A 21247-nucleotide genomic window follows, 5' to 3' on the forward strand; every position below is an offset into this window, starting at 1 on the left:
AAGGACTAAGAACAGAATCTAGCAAGTTAGAAATCACAGAAGTAATGTTTGATGCATTCCTTAAAACTGTGTTGAATATAGTGTAGAAGCACTTGCCAAAACTTCAAACAATAGTTTTGTTTTTTTGCCTGTTTATTTAATTTCGTTTGTAATATTTTCTGTTTAAACAAGTAAAGGGTGAAAATCGTACTTGGAGATTTGCAAAACATATGAAAAAAAATTAATTTATATAAGCTCTGACTGGGTATTTATTTTAATTTCTTTCATTAATTTTTTCTAGTAAGCTGTTAAACTATGGAAATAAATTATTTATATCATACTTGGAGACTTGGAATAAGCAGTGACAGGGTCTTTCAAAGGCATTTGTAAAAACTATCTTTAGTTTATCAACATTACAACCATTTTGTCATCTTTATGTTCACACAAAATTGGTAATGCTTACAAACATTTACAACTTGAGTGGTAAATGGTTATCGTCTGACATCTTTGAATGCAAACTACAAGAAATGGGTACTGGGTGGAGAACATTTAAGAGAGGCATACAGGTAAACTTTCTGTGTAACATGAAAAACAATAAGCAAACATTTTTGTCTCCTGGTTTGTCTTGTTCTTGTTTCTACTAGAACAGTCTTTGGTAGTGCACTGATACTTAGTCAGAGAGACAAGAGAAACAAAAGATAAGTTGTTGCTTGACAAGTTATTTACTAAAAGTCTTGAGTTGTATAAAAACCTTGTTTCCAAGTTCTCTCCTCTTCTTGCGGTAAGAAGAGGGAGAAAAAAATAGGGCCAGAGCTTCAGGGAGATAGGAAGAAGCCATACCCTTGGAACAATGTTACTATTTGTTTGTTTGATCCAGTTGTTTTGACTTGTATACAATCATTTTGACTGAGGGCCAATATCAATGATTTGACACTTGGTCAATATATTAGTTCACTGAATATGACCAGAGCAAGAGACCTTTGATTGCCTTTGCAAAATGATTTTTCACACAGATACTTGAACAGGGTTTTCTACATGGGAAAGGAGTTGGAGTCTTACATAAGCTCTCATCTGGCATTGGGTCCATATCAGGCTGATGTATTATCATAAATTAACACTTTTTCCTCTTAACTATGGTCCTCCTCCCCTTTCCCTACCCTTTATCAAATGTGATAACAATACTCTATGGTTTTCACTTGTGGTGGAATTGGTGCAGCACAGTTCCTGACATACAGCCTCTTTGAGGTAAGGTCCACAGGCATCTGTTCCTTTGAGAACAATACAATACTTATATAAACTGTCTGCAAACTTGATGCTGCTGAATGAATGACAGGTCTTCCAGGAAAATGCTACTAGACTATGTATAGACGCTTCATTATGTGATAACTGTACACCTCTGACAGGAATACACGTATGTTCTGGAAATCAGCTAGTTTCAAACAAATAGCTAACATTTTCCAGCATAAGAAGAGTGAATGAGTTTATCTGTGCCATGGCATCAAGAGAAGCAGCCTGAGATTTGGACCACACCAAGTTTGGCCCAAACACAATAGCCAGGTTCTTTGCTGTCATTTTATTGACAGCAGAATGTTCCTGTACCTGTTAAGAATGGGAAAAGAAGTTTAAACCTACATGAAGCTGAATAAAGACTGTACCCTGTGGCATCTTATATATCTGATGTTACACTATAATTACATCAAACACAGTAACATAGTAGATGTCTTCGCTACCAAGAACTCACCAGTCTTAAAGAATAAGAAATAAGGTAGAAATGTCTTAGTTACACTAGTGTAACAGCTCTTCAGTCACCTAATGGGTTGTAGCAGTTGTTACAAGTACTACAATGCAAGTTCATTGCAAATTTATTCATTCTTTTGTATAGTGACAGAAATTAACTGAGTTTTTTTTGGTTGCTGTATAGTATATACACCTCAGTATTGGTGAGATTGGAGGATATTTATTCATTTAATATTTATTTATAACAAAAATGGTTAAACCAAATTAAGAACAAAAAATGAAATTGAAAATCATTTCACAAACATTTATCAATTTTGGTAACACATGAACACCAACCTCATTTAAAAACTGCATGAGAAATTTTAACAAAATATAGTTCTCTTCTGCTAGCTCATGGTGTAAGATTCGCCACATCTGCTTTAACTTCTCGGTTTCCTCGGGAATTGCTAATAGTTAGACAAGACATCAACAAAACACAAACAAAAATAAGTACAAAAATTTTGACTCTTAGTTAAAAAGTATATCTGTTTCAAATTATTGCAATTCAGACTTCAGGTCAAATTAAATAACCACTAGATAATTACAATGTGTTTTGAAAAAACATTTGTACATTAATTCTGATAAATCAGAAAGATTGTGACTTACTGGTGCTTTGAATCACTGTATCATAGAGTTTAAAGGTTAGAATTGGCTCTGGAAGTTCTCTTAAGAATCTCTTTATAATAACTGCTGCACAGTGAATGTCCTCTGGGTTTTTATAATGCACTGATAAACCTAAAATTAAAAAATTAACCTGCTCAATTGTCAAAGCATAAAAATCTTCATGGTAATTAACAGTCTCAACTTGCTAAGCCCTACTTAACTTACTACTTGCAGTACAACTGCATTTTTTATTCAATCAGATGTTTTTCCATTAATTTGATTTTGGCTGATTTTATTAAAGATTTCCTCAAAAGTTGCCTTACCATGAAGCAATTGTTGCAGGTACTAGCTTATAGCCTCAACTTTAAGTAACAGGTTGCAGTTGAAACTGTCTATCTCAATGGAACACAACATAAGTGGACCAACCATAACATAATAATATATTTAGTACTAGTTCATGATTAAGGTATTTACAGGTTTAGCCAAAGAATGGCCAGTTTGGAGAATTTTCTTTTTATCTAAAAAAACTACCAACATAATCAAGTACCTTTGTTGAACATTTGAGTGATGTCTTTGACAATTGCTATGTTGCCAGACCGTCGGAAAATGCCCTCAACCTCAAGTGCTACAGAAAAATCAGTGTGATTGTTAGAAAATGGTATTTCTAATAGAATTTATGAGTAATAAAGAGTTTGGTTGTTCACAAATTGATATCTCTGTTTTGATAAGTTCACAACCTAAGGAGAAGGATGATTATAAAAAAAATGATAAAAAATGTAGGGCAACCAAAATAGAAAAACTCAGCATGACAAAGTTGTGAGTAACTTAATGTCCTTAAAGGCAGGTAAACTGCACAATTTCGTGCAATCACCTCAATAGCATTAAAGGTTACATTTGTATATCAATAAGTCAGAGAAGATTCCTGGTTCTACACACAAATTTCATTTCATCCTTACCAGTTTCTCTTAAAAATTCCACTGATGTAGACACAACAGGTGGGATACACTCACCATTGTTGTTTTCTCTCATCCTGAAACGAAGGTAAAGAAGCAGCCCCTATGAAAATCTTTTTGCCTTTTAATTTGACCATACATTGTCTCCTTCTCAAAGAGCACATAGCACACAATTGCAACCCCAGCCAAGGACCTAGTCTAGAGCTGGTAGTCTAGAAATAGAGCCCTTACTAGTGGGCTGTCACAAATCCCACCTGTTTTTGGTATTATCATACATTTACAGTAAGTTGAAGACAAAATATTTTGATACATATCATTTATGCAGCAAAGGGCACCTGATATTTGCTGCCAGATATCATACAAAACTAGCCTGAACAAATTCCAATAACAAAAACTAAATGTTTAACAAAGAAAAGTGATTATCTACAAGACACTACAAGCTATTCAAGCAACAACAGGTTTGCACTTTGAGTAAAACTACATGGATAGATGGATGTAGCCACTCCGAAGGAATTATTTTTAGATGAATATCACCCAAACAAAGTGCTGCATCGTATGTGGGGGGGGGGGGGGGGGGAGAGGAAGGGTGGAGAAGGGGCTGGAAGTAAGGTATAAGGAATAAAATTTTAGAACATTGTAATTTCAATGATAAAGTGTCAAAAATTCTGATGCTGATTGTATGTCAGTACAAAACTTACCATGACAAAGAAACACCAAACTGCTGAGTTTTAGGTATTTCATCAGGAGTTGCATAAAACACTCCTGATGGTTGTTTTGAGGAACCATTTCTCACTTGGCTGGAAATCTGTTTATCATACCTGAAAAGGAAGTCAAATTACCTAAATTATGTTGTTGATTTTCAATTAATTACTGCACACAGTACCTTCCATTTATTTTAGTTTGCATACTCTGGAAGTTAAAATGGCTGCAGCTGTAATTTTTGAAATAGAATGAGAGCAGGATCTAATTCAAACAAATGGAAAATGTTTCTGCTATTTGGAGAATTTTTCATGCTCTTCAATGATAAAAAGCTAACTATGTATACATCATCTAAAAAAAGGCTTGACTTCAAATTCATATCATGTATATCCCAGTATAGGCTTTCAACTGAAAATTCAAGGTACATATATTGAAAATATCATTTTACTGGAAAAAAAAAACTTACAGGATCAGTGGCAATCATGCTTATGTTGTATCTTTCCATGGACCAAATTGTAACATGCCCCAACATTGCTGCATGAGAGGAAGTTCTCTTTCTTCTATGTTTGAAAAACCTGGTTTGAAGTTTAATTTATTTATTTTTATGCTGTGGTTCAAATGTTCCATTGGTTTGAAGTTTTTCAAAAAAGCCAGATTTTTACTGTCCTTTGCTTAGGATGGTTTTATCAATTGAACATAAAATTCAAACAAGTTTGAAAATAAAAAGAATAGAACCACAACATAGAATACACCTCCTAATGAATACTTACTCAGCAACCTGCACTGGGACGTCGATCTGATCAAGATGTACATATTCTGCAAGATCTTCTAGTCGAGTCACATAACACAGCTTCCTTGAAAACTTGGGACTGAAACAAAAACAAAAAACAAAAACAGAAAATAAAATAAAATAAAAAACTTACAAGAAAAAGAGTAAAATTTAAACAAGTAGATGATTATGGCTGTAAACATAAGAAATGAATATAGAACCAATACTTGCAGTTATGAACACTAATGAACTAGTAGTTGAAATAAGGCCTGAAAAAAATTCTGGCCTGTACAGGATTTGAACCTATGACCTTTGTGATACTGGTGCAGCACTCTGACTTGTTAGCTCAGTTGGTAGATCACTGTGCACAGCAGTATCGCAGAGGTCATAGGTTCAAATCCCATACAGGTCTGAATTAATTTTTTTCAGTAGTGTTCATAGGTAAATGATAATTTAAAGTGAAACATTCAGCTTCCTCGCAGTGATTACATTACAGGCTCCAAGCTTAAAATGTTTTAATTCTAACCATAGTGCTGAAGCTACAATGGTTGCAGCTTGGAGCACTGAACTTAAAGTAATTCAATATCTAAAATATTACTGATAATATACCCTTGCTTATAATATTGTTTCAAGAAGTTTCTAAGCTGCTGTTAATAAATAAAAGAAATTGTATCAAAAATTATTTTGTTACTTGTAGGGAAGTATTTTTTGTTATGGTTGATTCTAATGTAATTTATAGATTTAACATTAAACAATATACACTGACTAAAAAGGGAGGCCAATTTAGACCTGCAGTATGTTGCACAAATTCAAACTTGTCTGGCTAATTGTTATTGAGGGCAGCAATGTGAAAAATGGGGACATGTTGTAAGTTGTTACATGCTAACCTTTCTCTTGAAAAATACTTTTGATAAGAAAATGGATCAAGACAGTTTCAAGTCTATTTACTGTGACTCAATATTTTTCAAAAAGTTAAGACACCAACTTTATTTGGTAAGAAAACGTGATTGAAAAGTCTCTTAGTACCTGGCGATTTTGGCAATGGTTGCCCATATTAACTTTATAGTGCTGGATGGGTGCACCACAAAAAGAGCTTTAATGTTCTTGCGGTACCTAAATGATGTATCAAAACCAAACAAAAGAGTTCATTAACCACTAAACTCAACTCAAATTTAAGTAAGCACTGCCCTCTCTTTCCAAAAAAATTTGTCAGAATACTTATTTTCAATAAGCAATGACAATACAAGATATTATTAACACAATGCACTCTTAACACAATGAAACTATGTAGGGGTTAGTCCACTCGTTGTTCATTTGACAAGTTGATGAACGGGAGAACATGGTTTATGATAATATTGAGAAGATAAGTACTTAACTGGTGTGATGAGTGACTTCCCTGTAGCATGTGCACTCTGAGACATTTATAAAATTTGAAACGACAAAAGCTTTTTTTTTATATGATTTTATGGTGTGCAAGTTTCAGTGTTTGTTGAGTCACATTTTCAAGGTTTTTTTGTTAGTGTTAACCACATTTCTGTTCGGTGGTGTTTTTTTCCCCCTGATTAAATGTGTCTGTTTTCCAAAGACTTTCTATAAATGATTTTAAATATTTTCTGGCAACCAGATCATAGCTCATAACAGTTTACTGACGCATCTTGGCACCTAATTTTTCTTGACTAAATCTGAAAAAATCATAATTCTGTTCCATGAGCCCTTTCTGACCAGAAAAATTTAACAATACAAAAGAAAGCTGCAGTGAATGGAGAGCTTGACTCTAAGCTGAATTAAAGATCATTCTAATGGGGGTTAAATAAGTTTGTTTGTTGTCTGTACTGTCCATGTGTACTGACTTGTTAAAATTTACTGTACCTCAGCTCCCATATTCAAGTCCTGTTTAGTAAAATGGAATTAAAATCTTACTTCCTGTCTAGGTCACGGTAAAGCTGTATCACTTTTGACATTGTTGGCTTGTTCTTGCTTGTCAACCCATAATGGAAGTACACAATAGTGTAGTCATTCTCCACATACTGATCCAGAGTGCATAACAAGTACCTGGTCAAGAATGAAGGTTGAATGTTGGAGTGATCAACGATTCTCTTCCCAAGTTTGATTTACAGTGCCACAGAAAATGAACAATTAATGATTCCAGCTACCTACTGTATAATATTGGGCCACTCAGTTTTTACCACTAAAACAAGAAGAGCCAATTCACTGCTTGTTTTCTCTTACCCAATTTGTCAGTATTGTGCAAGTTACCCCATGACTGTAACCACAATTTAATTTAAATCTTTGCCCTGAAAATATTAAAGTTTACAAGCATTTGATATATTTGTTTTTACCTGAACATCCTTGTGTGATCAATGGAGGATATTTGTGGCATTCTGCATGCAGAGAAAACAATCACAGGCCTGCCACTTTTATCATCACCTGAATTAAAATAAAGGAAGTGCTTTGATGTTTTAAGGTATAATTAAAAAACACATATTACTTGCAATACAAAGTACATATAAAACAGAAAAATGCAACAGTCATGTAACACTGAATGGTTCTCTCTCAAAGAGGCTGTGGATATTACAAATCTTTTTTGTTGTAATCTAACTTGGTTGCAATAAAACTTATACTGTGTGACCTAATCATAAGTCAATCCAAATGTTTGTTTTAATAAATGTAAATTTAAGGTGAAGTCTTGAAATTCAGCTAAGATTGCTCAAATACCCTGTCTAAAGTAAGAAAACTAAGAAGTCACCATGAACATTTTGTACAACCCCTTACCCTTACAATGTAAAAAAAAAAAAAAAAGCATTTCTCACCAGCTACTGATAGTATTCGATGCTGAGCAATATCACGGAAGTTGTCATTCAGTACACTCAAACCTTCATGAATTGAACCTGTAAGTTTCACTTCTGGTGTGTTTCCTTCTGCTGTGTCTGTTAAAAAATAGTGATGACTTTTATATGATGAAGGAGGTTAAGATCAGTACAGCTGTAGGGTCAAGTTACAAACCAGCAGACACATTTTGAGCACGAGGCCACTATAATAATTATTGCCACTTCCCTACATAGGAGAAACTCAGAGCAGAGCCATTTTTGAGATGTTAGAGGAATAATTCTTGTTTTATCTTGTTTATATCCCATTGTATTGACAGTAAATGGTTGGTTTAGCATGTTAATACCAAACTGTATTGAGCAAAAAGGTGTGGTGAGCACCAGGAAAGAGAATTTTTAGCTTCTGGATGCTATCTGCATCTAAAAAACTTTTTTTGCACTTAAGATCCCCATTTATACTCTTCACATTTGCCAAATGGTGACGGAATACTTTTTCCTGTCACCAGATGGAAAAATTTTGTTGATCAAAAGTTTGATGTGTAAGAGTGTTGCCTCGCAAAACAATTTAAGTTGTAGGGATCTTTCTCCTCCCCAATATATCTTGCTGCAATCAATGACCACTAGGGTGTAAAAAAGCACAACATAGAGAAGGGCAGAGCATCAATGTTCATGGTTGTAAGATTGTAATAAGGATCAACTAACCCTACAGTAAAACATCCAAATTGCAGTTAAATTATCACTGGATTTTAATCTTGAACTCAGGTTTACTAAAGAATCTGCTACAGTTGATTCACAATTTCCTAGTTTGTCTAGCCTTCTATTATAGACTACAAGCAGTCCCTCCTTTTTGGCAAACCTGTTGCACGAGTCTAGAAAAACTGGTGAAAAAAAGATTGATCTTGGCATGCTACAAGAAGCTCTTGGAGTGACATGGATGCAAGGCAGCAGCTCTAGGAGTGAGGCGTTTGAAAAGTAGGGGCTACCTACTAAGCCCAAGAGTTTGAATTCTACGTTGTGCTCACAAGGCAAAAATATGATCGGTCATCGGCCGGAAATCTCTCAAGAAGTGGTCATCCGTGTCCATGCTTGTCAATGTTTCAGATGGCTGATGACTTGCATAAATGTTTATGCAGTTTCCAACCACTCATTGGCTGGAATCAGAGCAGACTAAGGACCAAGAAACCCTTATTGCTGGCACAGATGTTCTCACAGTTTTGCCAACTGGCTTTGAAAAGAGTGTTGTCTACCAGGTGTTTTGTTTTGCAAAAATTTCTATAGCATGTGTCCTTGTAATTTCACTGCTTATTAACATAGTGGTGGAGCAAGTTAAAGAACTTGGCCCTCTAGCTATTCAGTCACCAGGAAAGGATGAAGACTGCATGAATGCTATCTCTGAAGACCAATTACTAGCACACACATGGCAAAAGTTGTTCTACAATGGTTCCTTAACCAGCCTGCCCTTCTCAATTATCTTCTTAGGAGTTTTGTTCACAAGGGCATCCTTACAGAGTTCCAATTTATTGTGCACCTCAAAATTTGAAATGGTTGTGATAACATGAAGATTGACTGGTAATAAAGATAATGAATTTCATCAGTTATACCTAATTGAGTTTAAATTTTGATACCTGAAATCTACTCAGCCAGTAGAGGGAAAAACTCTTAGGCTTAGTCTGTAGTCCTTACTTTTCGAGCCCCTCACTAATGGAGCTCCTGCTGCGCATCATCATTTTTTCACTGATGTTTTATGACTCATGCGACAGACCTCGCCAAAGAGGAGGGGCTGCTTGAATAATTTGGGTATACAACTAAAGGAAAATGATATCCAACTAAGCTGTCTTGTAAATGAAGGGAAAAAAGACACAAATAACTCTTGATACCTCAATGGTTATCCCTAAATTGTTCAAATATATCTGAAATTATCACATTTTTCTTGACATCCAAAAAAAACATTCATATTACATACGTGCTGACTTTGTTATGGACCATCACACGACTAATTACACCTTCACAGACACAGGCAGTTTCAATTTTCTCAAAATGTTCATTTTTATCTTTGGCATCCTCAGAGTAATCAATTCCTCATATGCGTTCGATTTCAAATACCATTATTGAGAAGGCGGAAACTCAAATATCGCTCTTGGTAAATAACACTACGTGCAAGACGTGAACTGAAATAAACTGACAACCAATGAAAATAAACTCTAGTAGGGCTAACGGATTATAATTAATGTTATTAACTCATGACAGCACACACAGCAACCTTACCGCTCTTCACTGCAGCATTTTCATGGTGTTTAGTAGTGCTGATACTCTCCAAAGTCGTGTTATTTGCATCATAACTGAGCCGTATATGAGAGACAGCATCTGAACTATCAACTGTTGAACTTGTTAATTCTGTTTCGTTAAAACGGCCGGACATTAGTCCAGAACCGCGATGTAGTTCCATTTTGTCCCGTGAGTCTAATCTTTGGATGGATCGCTTTGTAATATTTGACGTGTCTTCGTCCGCCAAACTCGAGCTTATACTTTGAGAAGAAACAAGTGGGTCAAATTGTTCAAGTAGATCAGTCTCCTCTCCAGCCAAATCACCAAAATCTGTCATACCGTACCTCCTGGTTCCACCTGGTGATAGGCTCCCTGACTTTCTGAAAGAAACATTTTCGTCACCTGAGCTGTTCACGTCCGAGAGAAAGTTGTTTCTGGCTTCCGACGATTTAGACGAGGTCGAAATATCCTGCTGCTCTCCGAAATGGCTTCCGAATACAGGAAGCGACTCGTTCATAACTGTCACGATACCTTTATTCCATGAACGAAACGACAAATTAAATCCCTATCAAAGTATTTATGAGAATTTCTGCGCCCATTTCAGTCGTGAAAACGTCATTTACCACATTTGAGATTAGATAAACAGCTTTCCGCCACACGAAATCATCATAAGAAAGTGGCCAAAGTTGTCAACTAAAAGTTTTGTGAAGGGTGGGGGGGGGAGGAGGAGGGAAGAACTGGGCATTTATAACTTTGGATTTAATAGCTTGTTGGTGTTTGACAGTATTGAAAAGGGTTTGAGTTAATTGTGAATCTAAATATTCTAAAATCAATTTTATTTCGATTTCTTCAAATAGAGAATCGGTTGTATGTTTTATTTTTCTATTTCATATGTTAGCCCATTCCCAGCGTGACCCTAGACAGATATTTTCTCACTTTCCCAGTTTACCTCATCTTTTAAGGAACGCCTGGAATATTCCACGCTCGTCGGCCATCTTAAACACATCCGTAATTTGCGCAACGATATTCTTCTCATTTGTTTTACAGTTCCATCGTTGATTTTATCGGAATCTCACGTCACGAAAGATTTTTAAATATGGGCCGCTTGCGGAGAAAACGAATGCACAAGAACGACAAACATCTAAAGAAAAAGTATCGAACCAGAAGGCGAACAAAGGACTTGGACCAAATTCACGAGGACATGCAACCAAAGAATGCTGCTAAATTAAAATCACAAGAGTGTGACATGGATTTACCAGGTGCTGGACAATATTACTGTATACAATGCGCGTAAGTATCTTTATAATGGATGTTGCCTTAATTATAATTGCAATATAGGGAGACCTATTATTTTTGTGGCTACTGCCTCCTTATAGGAGGTGAAGCCATAGATGTTATGAGTGATGTTAAGTAACATTATATTAAAGTTCAGATATAGTGCGCGCTGGTTGAAAGAGCGTGCTATATGAGAGTATCGAGCATAGAGCTGATCGAGCTCAAGCTGTCACGCCATCTGCCAAATTGTCCTATGTCCGACTTTCTCCAGGACTTTTCCCTAGTTTTGTTTCTTTAATTTAAAGTGAAATGTTGAAACAGGCAAGTCGACAAATAGCAACAGAAGAACCAAACAAAGGTTTATAAACATGCCAAACACCATAATTGACGTTGTTATAACATGAGCAGAGACGAAAATCCTCAAAGAGTAAATGAAATGAACAGTCCAAGTTTTAAAGGTTTTCACACTCAGTTAGATTGCAAGCTTACTTAGGGTAATAAAAATCAAACACAGCTGACATTTGTGTGGTGTATATAGTTTCGTGTTCAAAACCAAAACAGAAAAGGAATGATGAAAAATACAACCAAACTGGCGTAACTGTTAAAACTCATACTAATCATGACAATGTCATGCTGATCGAGGTCCAATGTGGCTAACTCATCATGGCGATCTCCGGTTATAGCATTGAGAGAACAACTAAGAGCTTGCTCTGATATCCTTTCCGAGGCATTGAGTGGAAGGCTGCATCAGACACTGCAGCCAAGTTTGACAGTGCTGTCATCCCGAGCAGTCTTCATATTCTGGTAAATTTGGCTGTTGTTCATTCATAAAACAGATGCTTAAATACTTTGTTTTCTAATTTTCATGTGAAAAAAACTTGCATGTTTTTATGAGCCACAATTTGGCCAGATGTCACTGAATGTTTCACTTCCAGATTCTGTAGCAGAGACTAAAAGGCTTCAGGCTAAAGAGTTAAATTCAACCTGCTGAACTATTAAGTTAGTAAACTATTGATTTAATTGAACATTTCACTTTCAGATTCTGTATTAGAGACTAAAAGGCTTCAGGTGAAAGAGTTAAATTCAACCTGCTGAAGTATTAAGTTTGTAAACTATTACAGAATGTGAACTTTGATGGTTTGACATTTTTGACAGCTTTAGATTTAGTACAGCCAATTAGATTATTTGAACCATTCCAGTAAGGATACTGATTTACTGATTGGCTTATTGGAGTACACTTGACATATTGTAGATTGACTTATTGTAGAACACTGTTCACCACTCCAGAAGGGGGGAGAAGCACTTGACTACTACTCATGTTTTCCCTACACTTCTTTCACGCTCTAGCTGCAGAACAGAGCACAGATATAAGGCTTCTCTATTTGTTAAATAGAAGCTGAGCTTCACCTGACTTTGACACAATGAGACTTATTATTCATTTCATAGTACCTTTGTAGTTCTCATTGGTAACCATCTTAATTTTTCTTTGAAGAGAGATCATGTTATTGTTTGAATATAATTTTCTCAGTTTGTGCCGTAACATTGCAAAAGATGATAAACATCTCCAAAAAATTTCACAATGGCCTTTGTTGAAATCAAGACTTTTCCTTTCAGAAATATCTAAATATGTTTAATCTGCACATCATAGAAACTTTCGAGAAAAATTTTATTTATTTAAAGAGAGAAGATTTTGCCATTTCAATCAGAAAATACTGCCGAAAAGAGCATTATTAGAAATACTTGAATTTAAAAGGGAAATCCTAATTGATGGAATGATGGAATGGTGAAATTGCATAATGGTGGAATGTTCTACTGTGTGGAATGCCTTGTTGTATGAAACAAAAGTCTCACAAAAATGGTGTTGCTAGGAGAGGTTGGTTTGGAGGGGGAAGTGTTTTAACAGAAGTTCTTATCTCTGAAACTGTGATTGGTAATGTTTCAGTGGATACTATTTAATTTTTTGCTCATAGCAGTTTTCTCATTTTTTATTCAAAGAAGGAATTCAAACATTTTGGAAATTGAGAGAGATGTGGGAAAACTTCGCCTAGTGGAATGTTTGTCCATTTTTTTTTTTTTTTCGAAATTGCCTTTATTGTGCTGGTGGCCCAGATAGTAAAAGGAACAAACAAAGAAAAGCATTTTGCTTCACTACTGAATTCTATAAAGATGTGCTCTCTCATCAGAGAAATTTGGGGTGCCCGGTTCCTGGACACTTTTACGAAAAGGAAAGATGTTCAACTTGCCATAAGACCAAAGTTATTTTCCCATGGTACCTAATTAACAAATAGAGAAGCCTTGACTGTGCTCTGTTCTGTTATAAAGCACGCAGGAAACGGCTAGAGCACGAAAGAAGTGTAGGGAGAAACACGAGACGTAGTCAAGTGTTTCTTCCCTCTTTTTGAGTGCTTTAGCCGCTTCCTAAGTGCTTTATAACAGAACAGAGCACAGTCAAGGCTTCTCTATTTGTTTTATAATAAAGAATCCATTAAATTCCCCAAGCATTACTTTCAATTTTCAAAACAAACTTTATTTCCAAAGCGAACAACAATGTCGTCAGCATGCTCTATACTCTCATAAAGCACGCTACAATAAGCCAATCAGAATCCCTGTTAGAATGGTTCAAATAATCTGATTGGCTTTACAAGACTAAAGCTGTCAAAAGTGTCAAACCATCAAAGTTCAAAAACCATCAAAGTTCACATTCTACGATAGTTACAAACTAAAATAGTTCAGCAAGTCAAATTTAACACTTTTGCCTGAAGTTTTTAAGTCTCTAATACAGCAAAACTCAGCTGCAGTGACTAATGTGAATTGCCACTCAACATATCGGAAAGGATATCAGAGCAAGCTCTTATTTTTCACTCGAAAGGCGGCTGATGTAGTTTCTGAGGCTTGCTTTACTGTGATGACCAGAGATCACCATGATGAGCAAGCCGCGATGAACTTAGCATGATCATATTCACTCAGACACCATCATGATTAGTATGAATTTTAACAATTATGCCAGTTTGGTTATATTTTTCATCATTTCTGTTTTGTTCTGTTTTGTTTTTGAACACTGAACTTTATATAATATACGAGTGTTAGCTGTGTTTGATTTTATTACTGTACATAAGCTTGCAATCTAACTGAGCGTGAAAATCTTTAAAACTCGGAATGTTTATTTTGTTTTTCCTTTGAGGATGGTGCCTGGTATGTTTACAAACCTTTGTTTAATTTTTTTGTTGCTACTTGCCAGCTCGCTTCAGTTCCGAAATTTCACTTTCAATTATTGGAAAAAAGCTAAAAAGAAGTCCCAGAAAAGCTCGAACATAGTACAATCGGTAGATGGCATGACAGCTGTAGCTCAGTTCTATGCTCTATACTCTCATAGAGCACACTCTTTCAACCAATGACAGCGCACATTATATCCGAACTTTATTATAATTTATCTTAGAGTACTGCTGGTTTAAAAGTTTTTTTTTGTTTGAAGAACCTATTTCTTTTTTAAGAAGATTTTCTGTTTTAAGTCTGAGTCTTTTAAAAATCCTTAAAGCTTCAGCTCCCTCAGTTGTTTGATAGTAAATCCTGCAACTCCCTTTGCAACTTAGACTGCACTAATTCTGATTTTTCCTTAATTCTTGTTATCAGCTGATACCTAATTAAAGTTTAATTGGGTAAAATTTATAATATTTTATATTTTACTATACTTATATTGCTTTATTATTTGAGTCGGTAAATTAGTAATTACTGGTAGTTACAATGTAGGTAGTTAGTTTTTTACTTTTTGATTATTTATAGCAATATGGTTAGGTATCCCAATAGTTAGCTGAAAGATATTAGCATTAACAGTCTAACCTCAGTCTGTAAATCTGAGACTTAATAAAATGTATGATTGTATGTGAGAAATAAAGGGCAAATATTTGAAGAGGTCATTATCAGTGAGCACCAAAGAGTGAAACAAAACCTACTTTAAACTGAAAAAGAAAATTTAAAATGTGCATAGAAGAATCCCTCTTCTAATGACAACTTGATTGTGCAATGACACTCTGCTACAGCCCATTTTATCAACAAAAACCCAAGTTTTGTTATATCAGAAATTACTGAAGAACTTCTCACTAATGCATTTACTTAGCTTTGTCAGACTTCTCTGATTATTTTGAAATTGCAAGGAACTAACAGTTCTTCTTTTTTTTTTGGTCTTTAGAAGATACTTTGTTGAAGAAAAAGCCCTGAAAGATCACATGAGATCTAGAGTTCATAGGAAAAAGTAGGTTACCTATCTTCAACCTTACATATTTTTTTCACATGATTGGTGGCTGTGTGGAAGTAGAAGTCAATAGTAGGACTGATTTCTCATTTTTAAGGGTCTTAAGTTTTAAAGGGATGACAACTATTAATTGAATCAGTCAAGTGCATGTCTATCAAATTTTTTTTGGTCTTATGAAATTAATATTATTACAATACAGATATGGTTTATGCGCAGTCAGACGTGCATTTTGCAATGAGGGTTGTAATGCTAGCATTGGAAAAAGTTTTGTGATATTTGAAAAAGGTCAGCCAGCATACGAAAGGAAATAATTTATGTTATTTATTTATTATTTTACTCCTTAGAGGGCTTCTTCTCAGGTTCATTTGAGAGTGTCCAAGCAGGTCCCTTTTGTTTTTTTGTTTTTTCTTTTTTTTAATGCAGAGCCTTTTGACATTTTCATGTACTGTACTGGCTTACTTTTTATGAGGTGTAGCTATATTGTAACACAAATACTTATTTACTTACTGTATTTTTTTTACTTACATATTTTTAGAGTGAAAATGTTAAGAGAAGTGCCTTACACAACAGAAGAAGCAGAGAGAGCTGCAGGAATGGGATCATACACACTCACATCAACCAAACCTCTGTTACCAGTCAATGAAGATGAGGAAATGACAAACACAGAAAGAGTGGGAAGTGCTGGCACCTAATCACGCAGTGATGATGAAGTGATGCTAAAAATAAATTTCTGATATTTCTACATGTGTGCAATCTGTGTTACTATTTTCTTCTGTTGCTGCAAATGAAAGAAAATGTGAAAATCACATTTGACTGTGGTTTACTTTTGTCATGCCTATACATCAATATAAGAGAAAATGGTGGAAATCTTTAGGTGTAAACGTTAGGGAAAAGAACTCTACTGTAGATGAAGAAAGGTGTTTGCAGCAATGTTCCCCTCTTTACCCCCTCCCCTCCCCCCCCCCGATATGTATGATAATTTGTGCATTACACCTTTTCACAATTTTGCATCATTTTTTTGTCTTGATAGGGCCATCACAGGCAACCAAAAAATAACAATCAATCAATCTTTGTTGCTTCCCCCTTTTATTTCTCAATTTCAGTGATGGATGAAAAAATATAAACAATTGTGGGTTCAACGTTTGAGCGAAATTTTTCAGTATATCACGAATTCGATTGAAGTCAAGCAAATCATCACTAAAACATTATTAATGTAAAGCGACCGTGTGGAGCTTGTGGAAATATCGGTGATACAAAAAATCACGAACAGTTTACGGGATAAAATTGCAGCAAAGAGGGGCAGAGAAACCAAAAAAATTGCGATGAATTATTAGGAAATTTATCGTACGAAAAATATTTTTATACCGAGGTGAAGGCAGAAAAAAGTTCCTGCCCTCATTGACCACTGGTAACTTGAGATGTGCTTTGAGGAGACAAAAAAGAAAATTGTACATGTATTTATCAACACGGCCATATTAAGAAACTTACAAAGGTTTCTTACGTCATTGACACCCTTGTTACTCAGAGTATCAGTTGTCATTGAACGGCGAAGAAAAGATGTTGTGATACAATCACAACCCTATAAATCCAGCCAGCTGTGAAAATTAACTGCAAGGTAAGTCCCATTCAATTTGGATATGAATCGCATCTCCTTGACAACAGTTCTTCTATTATAATAGTTTCTATTAAGGAAGGAACTAAATGTGCTACTGGTTCCAAAATGTAAACATCAGAAATGCCAGAAATTGATATTGCTCTTCTTACGAAAACGATAGAACATTAAAAAAAACTTCCTTGAATATGTATAAACTGTGTTATACCCAAAATTGTGAAAAGATTTGGCTGTTAAGTTCGCTATGAAGAGAGTTCCGTGCATGCGATCGTACGATAATGTTGCGTAATGTTACGCAACCAAGAAGTTGGTAATTTTCGTGACCAGAGGCTTTATGTCTGTAGCATGGTTTTCTTGATTACTGTATTTAATTTGAGCCTCATGTTCGACAATTTATTGAAAATAAATATCGTGAGTGTAATCTAGTGACTTGTTTAATCAACCGTGAAATATACAGTGAAATCTGGCGATTACTTCTCTCCATGTGCTAGAGTTTAGTGTAATTGACATCGCGTAATAGACATCGCGTAATGGACATTGCGTAATGAACATCGCGTATTGATCTCGAGCTTTAGAAATATCAGTTTTAAATCGCCATGAAAAACTTATTAATAAAGTCTTTTCAGTCTTATTTACTTCTGTTAAGTCATAGCTGTGTATCTGAAAAGAGAGAAGATTGCTTTGTACGACACTACCAACAATGTTTTTATAGTAATGGTGTAAACGATAAACGAATACTAAAGACCGGAAATTCCGTCATCTCTTTCGTGTGATAAGATCAATGACAAAAGGAAGGGAGATAAATTTAGTAATAGTATACTTTATTCACAGAGGGAAACGCGAAGCAACTGGTGGATGATTCATGCTAGCCAGTGAGTATCATTAAGCGCTGGCATAAGTCGACTTAAAAGGCACACGCGTGACCCAACAGTGGAGGATCGAAAACGAGAATCAGCAAAATTTCCAATAACAATTTTAGTCGAGTGTTTAAGTGCCAGTTTCGCATTCGTATGAAAAAAAAAATAAAGAGACGATACGACCCAGCGCAAAAATTCTGACATAAAAAATAGTCAGTCCAAAAACCGCTCAAAATAAATTGTATGATCCACTAAAAACTCCATTAATCAGTAGCAATTACTAATACAACCACCTCCCACCCCTCCCTGCGAACTAATAGCTTGCCTCCCACCCCTTCCTGAGTAGTGACAGACTGCATCCCACCCCTCTCTAAGTCCTAATGGTCTACCTCCCCCAATAAAATGGTCCAAAAAATGGTCCAAAAAATAGTCCAAAAATAGTTTTAAAAATAGTCTAAGGGTCCAATGGTCCATTCCTTTTTTATCATATGCCGTGCTTAAGCACTAAATATTATCATGACATATTTAAGTGATTAAACACATACATTGCCTCTTTGTTATGTTCAATGAATAAGGACGAACCAGCGTTGATAATCGGCTCAAAACTGAACCCTTTCTGATGCGACGATGAGTAGGTACGAATGGGTCGCTTAAAGAGCGATACTCAACTAAATATATATACGTCCATATTTCTGCCGGAGTTCCCGTAATCTTGCTTTTCCTGACAAGATCCCTCTTGGAGTTCGAGAAAATAAGTGGTAGCTCAAAAACCTTTTGATTTTTCTCGTCAAATTATCACTTGGCCTCGGGATTTCCTTTTGTTTTTCATCGCTTATTTCATCTTTCCAAAGAGCAACAGCGACGACCTCTCTCCTTTGAGGAGGTACATTTTCAGACATCGTAATGTTTATTTGAAACGTTAACAAGTATGAGAACAGGCTGTACATACAAAAATACAACTGAAAAGTTATATCCGTGCTATTTAAGGCTAATTTTGTAATACGTCGAGACCATCACAGGATAATGATTTCACAATTATATTACAGACCTAACGCAAGGAGAGAAGTGAATCGGTATATTTTCTAACATATTTCGTGGTAATGTTAACAAAAACTTACTCTCCCGCGCATCAATATCATCTAAATCCATTTATGATAAAACTACGGCGAAAAAGCGTTGATCTCTCTCCAAGATCGTTTTTTGGACGTCGAAACAACCTTTCTCCATAAATTTCTTTTCAACAACTTGCAATGTTTGCCCTGAGGAAATCCTAGAAATCTTTGCACAAACATATGAATCCGATTCCGCGCCATGTCACCATTTCCGATGTGGATGAAGACTTTCGACTGCCCGCTGGTGATCGTATTCGGGCAATTTATCAAAAAGTGCTGCAAATCTCAGTTCTACTGCAAAAGGTGTTTTCTTGAGTGCGATCGCACGTTCTAGGTTGCACTTCTTTTCTAGCTCTCATGTTCGCATGACTTGGTTTGATTTCAGATGCTCGGGTTATTGTTTTTAGTGGGGCGTAACGTACTGTTTGAATGCTCTGTCTGAGTCTGATTCTGTTCATAGTTTTGTTCAAGATTGGTTGTTGACATCCTATTTACTGTCGTGTATAACAAGTGAAATTTTCGGCCTTGTTAATTGCTGTTCACAGGAAGCTTAAGCCTGGGTGAAAACTGCTTGAAAACCTTACAGATGGCAAGAAAATCCATGGACACTTTCCATAGAACGAGGCATCACTATTATTCATTCAAACTCCCTCTAGAGCCACGAACTTCTCAACTTCGAAAAAATAAATTATTGAGAACTAACATAATTATTAGACCGTTCGTTTCCGCGGTAATATAATCCGCAAGCTGTTATGAAGTGTTTGGCTATAGTAAATTATGATTTGGTGATTTGTTTATATCCAGCATTTAGTTAAGATTTGAATTCTAAGTCCAGAGTTGTTTGGGCTTTAGCCATCACGATGAGATTCCTGATTTTGACTGTCTTGTTAGTTTGTCTTTTGACTCCGCCTTAGACCCACAGTAAACTTCTTTGTTTTGGCTTTCGAAGTCGAAGACTGGTTGTTTGATCGGAGGCATAAGGTACTTTGTTGTTCCTTTTCGAGATTCTGATGAAAGTGTTCGGGCTATTGCTTTGACAACAAATGTTTAATCTTCCATAGTCAGTTCAATTGTGATTCACAGCCGTAGTCAGTCGATCACATTTAGAGAATCAGAGTTGAACAGTCGATCAAAATTAGAGAATCAGAGTCGATCAGTCGATCAGTTGATCAGAATAGGAGGCAGACTTAGTCCGAGAGCAGGCAGAACCCATTTTTAGCAGAAATGAAGCTGAGGGCGTTAAGTAAAGAAGACTAAAAGTTACTCGCGGGCGGAGAAACGTTCGTGTTGCGGTGATTTTAGTGAAGGTCTACTTGCAAGCTATGGTGCCTTCCACTAAGCGTGATACGCTCTGCAGCTAGTTTCCCCTTAACCGCACTGTTACAAAGCTATCACAGGGTTACAGAACCACGCATGCTCAGACTTCTAATAAGCTAAATAATTGATTAAATATATCTTCCTGCTTTCAGCATCAATGGAGATTTTCGCTGCTGCGCCCTTGAATTCCTCTTATCAGTCCTCAGACGAGGAAAAAGCGAACCCCGTAGAAGGCTATGATGACTTGACCTTTGGTGTATTTGTCGCAACTTGTATGACAGAAGAGACGCCGCTAATCGCCGTATCGCCAAAAGGACGCGGCGCTTCTGTGTGGAAGGCAACCCTGAACATTATCAACTTTATCGAAGGAGTTGGCTTTTTAGCACTTCCATTCGCTATCGCCGAAGGTGGCATTGCAGGGATCGCTGCGTTTATTATCATGCCCTTTATCTATTGGTTCACTGCGAAAATACTGATCGAATGTCTTTACAAGAAAGACAATCTCCATAGACGCATGCGCGTGCGCTCTTCTTGGAATGAAATCGGAAAAGAAATGTGGCCGAGATTTGGTGGGACTATGATAGTTGCTATTCAATGTTTTGATTTAACTGTCATCGCAACATCCTACCTAATTGTTTGCGGCTCTCTGATGGCATCGGCTTTCCCTTCATTGCCCTTGACCGTTGTCAACTGGACGTGCATTGCAGCCGTTGTGGTTCTTCCGTCGACATTTCTTAAGTCTCTCTCGCAGATTGCTTGGCTCAGCGTCATTGGAATCGCAGCTTTACTTGGAACTGCAGCGGTCATTTTTTGGTATGGGGTTACGCATCGTTCCCAGTGGAACCCCAAAGAGCTCTTGTTCTGGGACACGCAAGGGTTCCTCATCTCTCTGGGGATAATTATGTTCAGCTACGGTTCAGCCCCCATTGTACCTTCCGTGGAGAAAAGTATGGCCG

General features: G+C 36.2%; 3 protein-coding genes across 3 annotated transcripts in view; 2 read left to right on the forward strand and 1 right to left on the reverse strand.

Moving 5' to 3' along the window:
* Positions 1–114: 114 nt before the first annotated feature.
* LOC113677273 (rho GTPase-activating protein 8) lies at positions 115–10575 on the reverse strand. Its single transcript, XM_027194059.2, has 12 exons — positions 9870–10575; positions 7590–7706; positions 7119–7206; positions 6700–6831; positions 5806–5892; positions 4781–4879; positions 4010–4129; positions 3315–3388; positions 2906–2983; positions 2362–2490; positions 2053–2162; positions 115–1578 (listed from the first exon to the last, which is right to left on the reverse strand). The coding sequence occupies exons 1-12, from the start codon at positions 10384–10386 to the stop codon at positions 1405–1407; spliced, it is 1725 nt and encodes a 574-aa protein (XP_027049860.2). The 5' UTR covers positions 10387–10575; the 3' UTR covers positions 115–1404.
* A 159-nt stretch (positions 10576–10734) lies between these two features.
* LOC113677275 (zinc finger protein 593) lies at positions 10735–16135 on the forward strand. The gene is made up of 3 exons (XM_027194062.2): positions 10735–11159; positions 15331–15393; positions 15929–16135. The coding sequence occupies exons 1-3, from the start codon at positions 10966–10968 to the stop codon at positions 16083–16085; spliced, it is 414 nt and encodes a 137-aa protein (XP_027049863.2). The 5' UTR covers positions 10735–10965; the 3' UTR covers positions 16086–16135.
* A 759-nt stretch (positions 16136–16894) lies between these two features.
* Positions 16895–21247, forward strand: part of LOC113677216 (vesicular inhibitory amino acid transporter) — a 5891-nt gene continuing 1538 nt past the window's right edge. The window contains exons 1-2 of the mRNA XM_027193982.2: positions 16895–17008; positions 20444–21247. The exon at positions 20444–21247 is cut by the window's right edge and continues 1538 nt beyond it. Of these exons, the coding sequence (XP_027049783.2) occupies positions 20449–21247 (799 nt within the window). The 5' untranslated portion in view covers positions 16895–17008; positions 20444–20448. The remainder of the gene's footprint in view (positions 17009–20443) is intronic.

The sequence above is a fragment of the Pocillopora damicornis genome, chromosome 2 (genome assembly GCF_964200805.1).
Source record: "Pocillopora damicornis chromosome 2, jaPocDami1.2, whole genome shotgun sequence".
In the NCBI taxonomy this organism is placed as follows: domain Eukaryota; kingdom Metazoa; phylum Cnidaria; class Anthozoa; order Scleractinia; family Pocilloporidae; genus Pocillopora; species Pocillopora damicornis.

Excerpts from the sequence above, each read along its gene's own strand:
- LOC113677273 (XM_027194059.2), bottom strand. The coding sequence starts at position 10,386 with ATGAACGAGTCGCTTCCTGTATTCGGAAGCCATTTCGGAGAGCAGCAG. Across the intron at positions 5,893-6,699 it reads TACCGTGACCTAGACAGGAA|GTACCGCAAGAACATTAAAG; the intron begins GTAAGATTTTAA and ends TACATCATTTAG. Across the intron at positions 2,491-2,905 it reads CACTCAAATGTTCAACAAAG|GTTTATCAGTGCATTATAAA; the intron begins GTACTTGATTAT and ends TTTTAATTTTAG.
- LOC113677275 (XM_027194062.2), top strand. The coding sequence starts at position 10,966 with ATGGGCCGCTTGCGGAGAAAACGAATGCACAAGAACGACAAACATCTA. Across the intron at positions 11,160-15,330 it reads TATTACTGTATACAATGCGC|AAGATACTTTGTTGAAGAAA; the intron begins GTAAGTATCTTT and ends TTTGGTCTTTAG. Across the intron at positions 15,394-15,928 it reads TCTAGAGTTCATAGGAAAAA|AGTGAAAATGTTAAGAGAAG; the intron begins GTAGGTTACCTA and ends ACATATTTTTAG.